This window comes from Solanum tuberosum, unplaced genomic scaffold (assembly GCF_000226075.1).
Source record: "Solanum tuberosum cultivar DM 1-3 516 R44 unplaced genomic scaffold, SolTub_3.0 scf01092, whole genome shotgun sequence".
In the NCBI taxonomy this organism is placed as follows: Eukaryota; Viridiplantae; Streptophyta; class Magnoliopsida; order Solanales; family Solanaceae; genus Solanum; species Solanum tuberosum.
The window spans coordinates 9,116-20,454 of NW_006239974.1; the positions used below are offsets into that span (position 1 = coordinate 9,116).

The 11,339-nt window shown below is 34.8% G+C and overlaps 1 protein-coding gene across 2 annotated transcripts; it reads right to left on the reverse strand.

Annotated features, from left to right (window-relative positions):
* Nucleotides 1–1,323: 1,323 nt before the first annotated feature.
* Nucleotides 1,324–10,432, reverse strand: LOC102598167 (putative lipase YOR059C). 2 transcript variants are annotated; one of them, XM_006367840.2, is made up of 11 exons: nucleotides 10,091–10,432; nucleotides 9,229–9,296; nucleotides 7,493–7,563; nucleotides 7,117–7,362; nucleotides 5,375–5,538; nucleotides 5,202–5,257; nucleotides 5,057–5,109; nucleotides 4,860–4,980; nucleotides 3,866–3,963; nucleotides 1,660–1,760; nucleotides 1,324–1,530 (listed from the first exon to the last, which is right to left on the reverse strand). In XM_006367840.2, exons 1-10 carry the CDS (start codon nucleotides 10,234–10,236, stop codon nucleotides 1,689–1,691), a joined length of 1,095 nt encoding a protein of 364 aa, XP_006367902.1. In that variant the 5' UTR covers nucleotides 10,237–10,432; the 3' UTR covers nucleotides 1,324–1,530; nucleotides 1,660–1,688. The 2 variants fall into 2 exon arrangements, with proteins under 2 accessions (XP_006367902.1, XP_006367903.1); XM_006367841.2 differs by having other exon boundaries at nucleotides 1,642–1,760.
* Between the last annotated feature and the right edge of the window lie 907 nt (nucleotides 10,433–11,339).

Consider the following 11,339-nt stretch of genomic DNA (forward strand, 5'->3'; position numbering starts at 1 on the left):
GTGGTTGGGGTCATTCTCATATTTGGTACTGCTGTTGCTGATGTATTTACTGGTGGGGTCTCTTTGAAATTGAGTTTGGGCTGGGAATTGTTTGCTGTTGCAATGCCAAATGGGCTTCTTTTGGTATTGGGCCGGTTAGGAGGAAATATGGTGGGCTAAGGGAATGAAATTTGATGGTAGCAATTTGGACAAAGTGTGGTCACTTTGAATTGAGAAAATAACCTCATGAATTGTATATTTAATCAAATTGGTGTAATTGGTTAAATTCGACCCAAAATTAAAATAAGATGAATTGTTCTCGATTAATTAACAAGCTTCCTAATCTTAACAAAACAAATTAATTAACTCAATCAAACTAATTAATTCAAAATATTAACTATAATTTAAATTGAACTAATTAACAAAATATTTATGTAAAACTGATTATTATTATTTTTATTAATTTTTTTTTTTTTTTTTTTGAGGGTATTTATGTAAAACTGATTATTATTATTTTTATTAATTTTTTTTTTTTTGAGGAGATTTTCGAATATTCATAAAATGTACTAGTTATATGTATAGTTATATAAAAGATATATATTATTTAAAACTTAGAAAAGTAGCAAATCTATTTAAAATAACTTGTAAACTATATTATATTTATTTACTTACTTTTGAAATTTTATAAAATTAATTATTTTAAATTGTTTGGAATTTAGGAAGCTCAATGATTAATTCTTATCGGGGAGGGTCAAAATTGAGTGTCAACACAAGGACATCTGTTGTTTACTATTTAGGTGATCACACCTTGTTGATGCTATCGTTCCTTGCATATATACTCTCACAATGCTTTCCTATGAGTTGTCATGTTTTTCTTCACAATAATTTTCCCTTTCTATTACTACTTTGATTTGCTTCACTCGAGCCAAGGTTCTTTTGAAACAACCTCTACCTCTAACAAATAGAAGCTAAAAGTAAGGTTTGCGTACACTCAACCCTCCCCAAACTCCACTTTTTAGGATTTCACTGGGTATGTTGGTGGTGATATCCATCGACTTTCCGATTTAGCAGTATTTTCCAAGTCAATAGTCTTGAATGGGAAGGGTGATATGTGATCATTCATTGGGAGATGAGAGTCAAACTTTCAGTACACAAGAAAATTGAAAATTTTATTTCTAAATTCACATCGAACATTAGTTAGTTTAACTGTACTCCAAATCAAAAGCAAGTTAAAACAGAGAAAGTAGTATATATCATTGGTGAATGGAACTGTGACCATGTACACTAGGGCACAATGAGTTGATAACGTTCCTAATAATGACTTATTGTCTATAACAATTCATAGAAGAACCTAACCTGCAAAGTTCATAGACGAACCCAAGATTTGAAATTTATAAGTTCCTATAACAAACTCAAGTTAATACTATAATAATAAATGTTACACACTCATATTGTATATATTTAACAATTTTTTTAATATATACATATATATAGAGAGAGAGTTTGGACAAAAATTACTAGGTTCGTTAAACCCTCTAGATATGCCCCTCCCTGCAACCATAGATGAAAAAATCAACTTACTTTTCCAGCATTTCACAACAGGACTCCAAATGCAAAATAATTTATAAGTCTAGGATAGAAAAGAAAATAAGAGAGACTAACATGCAAATCATTGATCACCTTGAAAATTTCAGATTTGATTTTGGCCTCTATACGATGAAATTATCGATCATATGTTGTATAACATCAGCACCTTCGGCATCTATTTTTTGATCCTTCACCTGTAAGCATAAGTATTGCAGTTTAAAGCCCACATTACATGTAAGTAAGGACGAAAACCTGAAAATGCTTTGGAAAGGGTTCAAATGTGCCATTTAAGTAGTTGAAATTGAGCAGATACCCTTCGTTAATAGTTTAGCTCACATATACCTTTACAGTTCAATAGTTGATCCAAATATGTCCTTAATGTAACTTGAGCTCCTAATTAGCTAATTAATAAGCAAAGAGGGGCCATCAGCCTCCTTGGAAAGTTGAAGGCTGAAATTTTGAGCGATAGCGCTATATCAGATACTGAGTTCCCTTCCGGTCAACTAACACCAGAGTCGTGCAGCACAAACTTCATTTACTCTTGTATACTTTTAATGGAATTTAGCTACAACGTTTATTGAGTGTGACAAATTACATTTAGTTACAGGGTTTATGAAGTAAATGGGAAACTGCATCAAGTTACAGGGTTTATTAACTGAATGACAGACTGCACCTAGTCACGGTGTATAAAGTGAGTGAAAGATTCAACCCCAGGGAAAAGAACAGGATGAGAAAATACAGAGGAGAGAAAATCAAACAGAGTGAGAAAAGTTGGAAATTCAGTGTTTGGTTAAAAGGAAAAACGGAAGCATAAATTCGATTTGTCCTTGTTTGGGAAGACAAACTGTAAACCCGAGGAAGGTATACTCCTCGGTATTTACTTTCACCATCTTTTCAACTATTACATACGGAAATGGACAGGAATATTATAAACTCTCTTCCTTTCAAATTCTTCCTCTCCTTTCTAAACAGCCTATAAGATCAACAATACAGAACATCAAAGTCCAATCACCAGTACCCCGCCTATCCCATTTTCAGTTTTAATGAAGGGGGTTTCAAAATCTGTTGTATATACATAAAAATAATTTTAACCATGTATAAATAGTGTAATTTTCTGCTGAAGGGGTTCGGATGCCGCCGCCACCCCTCCCCGGGTCCTACCTGGCTCCACCCCTGCCCACATTGCATTTCAGCACCTACAAGAATTACTTTTATTTACTGCTTCAAATTGTACTCCCTCTGTCCCATTTTATGTGACAGTTTTTGACTGTGTAAGGAGTTTAACAACGAAAGAAAGACTTTTGAAACATGTGGTCTAAAACAAGCCATAGACATTTTCTGACTTATAAATCAATCTCATTAAGTTAAATAGTTTCTAAAGACATAAAACTGTCCCCTTTTTTGGGACAAACTAAAAACGAAAGTGTGTTAATAATGCTTTCCTCCCAGCTGGCATACAAAGTGGACTAAATGAATGAATAGTGTAAAATATATCACACTCTACAAGGGTGTCAATATCATACACTAGCTCTCCCCACCATTGCTACCACCACCACAACCACTTGGGCTGTAATAATGTTCTCATTTTTTAGCACCACATACTCCTCCACTATGTTATCTACATGTCTAAAGTGGCAATGTCTTAGACTAGCTCTCCCACCGTTGCTACCAGCACCCCAGCCACTTGGGCTATAATGATGTTCTCATTTTTTAGCACCAGGCACTCCTCCACTATATCAACTATATGTCTAAAGTGGCAAAGTGGTCCAGAAAGAGACATGGTTCAAGCCAAAATCTCACTTTTCTAGTAATCCAAGGTCAAATAGTGCAATACACAAGATGTATGCAAGAGAGTTAGGATAGAAGGAAATGGAATAGTAATACCCCTGCTTCAAAAACACAAATTGGGGTCAATGCAGTTTTTCGCCAAAACTAAAACTCAAATTGGGGTCAATGCAGTTTCTCGCCAAAACTAAAACTTTGTTCAATCTGCATAACTAGTTAATATTTTTTCTAACTAATTCTTGAGGCTATAAAATAGGCAAGCACCAGGATACAACACATGAACACACAGGACAAAGACATAAGTCTCATAGGTACTTTTTCAGTCGTAAATCTGTGAGGTAGATGAATGAAAGTTATCTTCTACACATTAAACAAAATAGTGTACAGTTCATACTTCCATCAACGTAATTAAATGAAACTTGACTGTGGTTCAAGGAGAACCACTAAAATATCTAAAAATGCTCTGGGCAATCACGTTGGTAATTATCAGTAGTCAGGAAAGAGAATGAGAGACCTGAATAACAGTGTGAGCAGCAAATCTACGCCTGCTCCTGTGAAAGCTAACGTCCACTTTATCCCATGACACTCTAGATAAACCAGTCACCAGATTTTCTGCATCAGAGTCCAAACATGAGAACTGAAATATTTAGAAGCCAAGAAAGGCTTTACACACTTACATACAATACAAAGGGAAAAATCAGAATTCAGTGGACCAAAACAAAATAATAATCACTCAAACCAAAGAGCTCAGGGCAAGTTTGAAAACCTTGCTATGTTTGAAAAGGTTGAGGCCTGTCTTACATGTATTTGTTTAGGGGTAACATGTTCAATACACATGATGTAAGTATTTGTATGACTGCATGGAGCTTTTTATTCATAGTTTTTAGCGTATTTTGATGAAATACTCACACCCAAGGTACACCTGTTTCCATTCGACACAGATTTGATAAAGGAAAATGAAGGATCCATGTGACACAGAGGAGGGCTACATACCATCTCTGTTTTACAAGCTTAATGCTCCCTCCGTTCCAATTTATTTAGTTTGTTTAAGAAAGAATGCCACTTTTATGTATTTAGTAAGTCTTTATTTCTAACATTCCCATTTTACCTTAATGACACTCCCTTATAGGCATGACGATGCATGTTTAAAACCACAAGATTCAAAGGGTAATTTGGTATGTTATGCACACCCTTTAGTTAATGCCCAAAAGTTCAAAAGTCTTCCTTTTGTATTCTTAAACTTTGTGCCGTATTCAAACTAAGACGAATTAAACGAAATCACCGAGTGGCATAATATTTTAGGATCAACACATTGGTTATTTCTTGTAACAGTGGTATGTACTAAAAAACCAATCCAAAATTAAAGTCAGTCATGCATGCATGTACAAGAGAGCAGCATTACAAAATATATCAAAGGCCCCAGAAGGGGAGAGGAGGATGGAACTAAAAGAACCAAAAAATGGTGTGACCTAAAGCCAACTTCTTTTCATAAGGAAAGAGCAACAAACCTTCCAACTTGTCCAAAGAATCATCCTCCTTCAAAACAGACTCACCCTGCTCACCCTCACATGCCTTGCAATGTTCTTCATAGACAATGTGAGGATACTTCTCATTACAGGAGTCTTCCCACTATAAACACCAAAACAGTTTTTCACATAAGATCTGATAGGTGGCAGCTAAAATACATACCACAGAAAGATTGTACCTTGGGTAGTTCATTATTACGTCTAATAGATGACGTTCTCCAACCAACAACATCTAAAGAATTATTGTTAAAGAAAAATGGTCTATTTCAGAAGTTAGAGTATCAAAATTGCTGAATGCCTGATTCAACAATGCAATAAGGATACGATCATAGCCAACATTTGAATATGCAACTCGGCGCTTGAATGAACGCAACGCAGACCTACATACATGAATTTTTCAACTAATCAGCATCAATATACAGTAATATTTACTACAGAGCCCAGTAAACACAGGACCAATCAATCCTATATGTAGTTTATTAATCTCTGTAACATACAAGAACTGTAGTTCACCATCGTCTTCCACCATGCGTTTAAGTAATGGAGGCCTCCCTACATCATTATCGCAAAGAAAAAGGTGCCTCCCTGTTCTTTTAAATATCAAATGGATTACATGGAAAGCAGCTTTCTCTAAGGCAGTTACACCAAAAAGAAATGGCACCTGACAAAATATTACCAAAAGGTTCAACAGCTGACAGAGCATATTTTATATTTTAGATAAGGAAGAAACCTCGAAATCTTAAAATATGAACACACTTGAGAAAACAGGAACAATGCACTCTGACATATATCTAGATATAGCAACAAATAGAATATGTTAAAGATTGGCAATCACCTCGATCCTTCCAAATAGTTTGATAAGAGAGCATATTTCCACGGTCATGCAGCATTAATATGGGATCAAATTCTATGTACGTCTAACCACTATACTTCCAAAAAACTCATTCTAAGCTATAGCTAAGTAAGCCAAACAGAATAAGTCCAATGCAGAACCGTCACTGATTTGCGGTTCTTAAAGAAGTTGAGCTGTGGAAGAACAATGTTTATTACCAGAAAGTGCCAAGGTTAAAGAGTAAAGATCTTTTACGCTTTTAGAAACTCAAAACCCAAACCTAAATCACAACGTACAGAGAGAGCCAGAGACCATTATGATAAGATCTAAGAGGTTCGTCAGTATGCAGATATATGATATAATAAAATATGGCTGGATTAAAAGATTCATATTGGGCAGCATTTAGCACACTTGGACTAGTTCAACTTGAAAGTAGATAAAACTATTCATGGATGGAGTTTGGATAAAGGTCTGTACTCCCAGTACATAAGCAGGCAAAAAGACTTTCTGGCACCCTCAAATGTAAATTGGAAGAAGGGCACTCTTTTTCATTCATGGCTGCTCTTCTGCCTCCTTCACTCATGTGCCCCTCCAATGCTATTTCACCTGCCTTTGTCAAGTTTGTCTTCAACCCCCCACTAATGAAAAATTGAAGCTCCCTCTAACCAGGCACAAATGCTCTCCCCAACCTCTCTCTTGGACTCCCCGAACCTTGCATCAATCGATCCCTCCACCCATGAGTCTATTTCCCCCAACATCCTAACACACATCATCTCCTTTCACCCACCTTAACCCCACTTTGATCTACTTTAACTGGCTCCTCCACATATCAGACGCTCTTCTTCACCCTGGCCATTTTTTCTACTTTGCTGCATTTTATTTGGTCTTTGTTGCTGTAGACCAAAAGTCTCCTTCATTGCAGTAACTTCTCTGAATATCAATACTTTTGCATGAAGATTGCATCGGAAATGAAAGTAGATGGTCTAGAAAAGCTAGACATGATTTTGAAATTAAAACCACTACTTCATTTTCTTTCAGAAACCAGTACAAGAAAATTGACAAAAGAAACTGAAAAAAATTAAATGTGTATCAAGGGTATTTAGTGATAAATACTATTCTTAACTAGACTTGATAAACAGGAGGATACCCCATCAAGAATCATGATAAGGTAATGGATAGCAATCCAATCTGAAAGGAAGTTATATTGGCATGCCAGATGACCCTTAAAACTAACTAAACCCGGTCTATAGAAGCATCAAAATGTGGAGGTGTGAATCTATATCTTCTGCTCATAAGCATCATTTACCGATAACGAGACAAAGGCATATTTAAAGAGGATAAAAATCCATTTTCCTCAATCACAACTATTTTAAGTATTTGATAAGATTTGAATAATAGCGCTGGTACCTGCTTGTTACCCCTAGAACCAAGATGAGGTGTGGCAACAGTGACAAAATTAACAGGTTCCAAACCAGCTATCGTGCAACCCTTCAACCCTTCTGCACATGCATTGGCTGATAAATCCTCAGTATTCTCTATTCTAGGAGGTCTGTATAACCTCCCAATGGCATATCTTGCCACCAACCCTCCAACAGAGTGTGAGACAAATGAAATTTTCTTCAGACCTGGTTTTCTCTTGATCACTTCAAGAACCTAAATCCATCTCCACATCGTTAGTAGATTTGGTAGACATACCAAGATTTGGAGAACATATTAGAAAAATGATAGGATGGAAATGAAAAGAAGCAACAAAGAAGAATGAATAGTATTAGAAGAAATTAACCTCCTCTGACAATCTCTCACCCATTACATCCACACCATCCAATGTTAGTTTTCCAATATTACGTTCGCTACCTGCAGAGAAAATCATTTTCTTTAGTCCTCCTTTTGGTATTCCATTTTTCTGTGCACTTATAACCAATAACCATAGGATAGTGGACGCATGTGGAAACTCAAGATGAGAGATGCTACAAAAGTACAAATGTCCATACAATCTTGTGAGTAGCTCATTAGCACTCAGCTCAAATCAAACTACGCAAAATCAGAAAGAGTTGGCAATTTCACTAGAAGAATTCGGTGAACACAGTTTTCCACTCTTAATTAAAAAAAGGGAAGGGGAGCAAATAAAGAAAACTTAGTAGCACCCCATACTCATAGAAAATGATTTTCTACATCTTATGAAGAAAAAATATTGTATAAAAGAAGTGAAAAAACTTCTGAATCCAATACACATTTAGCAGCTATTATACACCTCTGCACTTCGCAAATTTTAACAAGCATGACTCGTTTGTGGCATCACATTGACTTGCTTTACTCTAATGGAATCTACATGATGTAGAGCTATAAATTAAAGTATTCCCTTTTCTAATATCTTATACTTCTAGATGGGGGAGTTCATACACTTCAACACAGATAATAAAGCAGGCAAATTTTTTGAATTCCAGCGTCACCACCACTCATCAACAAAATATTTTCACGAAAACTTGGTTAAGAAATAAGAAGCATGCCAAACACGAGGGCAGTGATGGTGCGAGGATTTTATACATGTGGAATCATTTTCCTATTTTTTGTTTGATAAAGGTATCAGTGTCAGATAATTTCTCTAGCACAAAGGCTGTGCTGATAGACAACTTTACTGCTTACAAAAAAGATACACATCCTAAGAGTAAATCTTTGTTCTTCTCACAAAGATTCTATAAAGCCTAACAGAGGTTCTATGTCATTTACAAAATCTCTTTACACCAAAACTAAGACAAATACAAGTGGATTCAAATGATACAAGAATTTCATTGTTCAGATTTGAACTTGTAAACTGAAGCAACTTTAAACCCCTTTTACAACTACACTAGAATTTTCCCCTTGACATAGGATTCAACCATTTATATATAAAAAAAAAAAGTCATTTTGGTCCTATTCACACAGTATAATTTTTTGACGACAGGGATTCAATTAAGCCCCTTCCTTCTTACAAGTTCCTCCACTGCATGAGGCAACATGTTGTAGGCTATTTACGTGTTTAATCTCTAAGTTAAGGAAATCAGTTCCATCAAGGCAATCAAATGATTACTAATAGGTTGTATTAAGCAACATAAATGATATTTCAATTTTCATATTACCAAAAAAAGAGTAAGATTCAGATGAATAACTTTGGCCTCCACTAGAAAAATATAACCTCAATCTACAATCTAATTTGCAACGAAAATTTGCTGGAACAGAATCAAACATGACTGTTCAGGAAAATGCAGTTCCTGTCGGGATGATTATTTAATCCTTATACCTTGTTCTCATTTCTATGCATTTTACTTGGACTCGGAACAGATGATATACAATTAAGGACAAGAGGGCAACCACTTATCCGACATATGAATGTAGAAGGCAGAAAATAATAAAAAGGGTGCCTGATATTTATTGACAAAGCAGCAAAATGGTAAGTGTAGGGGGGATGAAGTGTAAAGGAATTGTAGTATGCAGAAACAAGCATGTGAAATTAGAAACGCCACTCCGGATAGATGCACTTACAATGAACAAAAACTTTGTCAGGAAACCTCCGAATAAATTGCTCAGCACCAAACTTCCAGTCTGCGGTGCTGTTGAAATATATGGATTACAAAACCAAGGTATAAGTACCTTTGCTTTCAGTGAAAACCAGAGAACCAATAGAAAATTGTTTTACACAGTATGAATTCAAACTGCCAGCAACTAAGCATTCCAAGTGAAGATAACCCCTCCCCAACTAGAGAAAAACTAATGAACACAGCATACAGTCTAAAAGCAGTTTTTTTATTGGCATGGAAATTTTTGTATGGTCGCAAAAATTGCATAGATGAATATGATCTAGTCAATCAATTATGCATAACAGGTTCTGAAAATTTCCTAGATAATGAAGCAATTCAAACCACTCCAATAAGTGCATAGGAACATATCTAAAATAACAACTACTCTCTCGGTTTCAATGTACTTGTTTTACTTCCTTTTTAGTCTGTTTCAAAAAGAATGTCTATTTCTCTTTATCGAAACTCTTCAATTTCGACTTTCCACATCACATGTAAAACACCACAAAAATTAAAGAAACATTTTGGTACATTCTACATTTTAGTCAAAACCAGATGAACAAATTGAAATGGAAAGAGTATTAACAAGACCTAAACAAATATCCTCCATTTCCATAGGACTAGAGAAACTAAAATATGAAGAGACTAATTTACGAATCTCAAAAATCACTATCAAGCAGTAGACCTAAGATCAAAATCCCCATTTCCCCTTATCATAATACTTCAATTTCATCATCAACAACAAAATAAACAACTTCAACTTCGATATTCCACAAATGAATGGCACAGTCGAACAGACGAACAGGAATACAAAACTCATAAACACACACCTTCCTAGAATACCGTGTACCATAATTACAAGATGATCAGCAGAGGAAGCATCGGATTTTTCGCAACTGAACACATCTTCGCCGCCATTAACAGTTTCCGATGAACATACTCCTCCTCTTCCGTTCACTACTTGTCCGTTTTCCATTTCGTATTTCTCAGTTCCGATAACTGAATTTAGGGGAAGATCAAGTTAGGGGGGAAACGATCGGAAATTAGGTACTTCGTCGGAGTTAGGTTAACCGCTTTGAAGAAAGCCGGACAGGAGAGAAGCTACCGGAGTTAAAGTGGTTAATTAAGGAAAATCACAACGTGGCGGGTAATGCGTCTAACTGACCCTCAAAGGGCTTGAATTTTTTTAAGGAAAAAAAATTTAAAATGTCATTAAACTATGTGAAAGGAATAAAAATGTCATTCGTTTATAATTTGGCTCAAAAATGTCCTTATCGTCAATACTTTGATTCAAAAATGCCCTTAAACTATGCGAAAGGAACAAAAATGCCCTTCGATTGTAGTTTGGTCCAAAAATGTCCCTTTTGTTACAAAATGGGTCAAAAATTCCCTTTTTCTCATAAATATATATATATTTTTTCTTCTTAAACGCATCTTTTTCCTAATTAAAATATTATTAAAGAACACTATTCTTGTTTTCTTTCTTCTAAATCACTTTAACAAATAAAAATGTAGGAATTTTTTTTTCTTCTTAATCTCATTTTATCAATTAAAATAGAATAACTTCATGTACCCTTTCGACATATATTATATGTCATATGTATAAGATCATAGTATATCCATCATTAATTTATATAACGATAAAAAATAATGATAATAAAATAAGAAATATTTTTATTTTTTATTTTTTTCTAGAATTGAAGTAAGATAAACATTTGCTAATTTTTAAAAAAATATTATTAGAAAACGAATGTGTTAAAAAGAAAATAATAATATATTTATTTGGAAAATTAGCATTTCTGACTCATTAAATAACAATAAGGGCATTTTGGACCAAAGTATTGATAACAAGGGGATTTTTGGACCAAACTACAAACGGAGGACATTTTTGTTTATTTTGCATAGTTTAAGGGCATTTTTGAACCAAAGTATTGACGGTAAGGACATTTTTGAGCCAAACTACAAACGGAGAGCATTTTTATTCCTTTTACATAGTTTAAGGGCATTTTTGACCCTTTTCCCTTTTTTTAATTTTATTTGCTTGTTTCGATGTTCGGTATCTATATTTGATTCATTCCC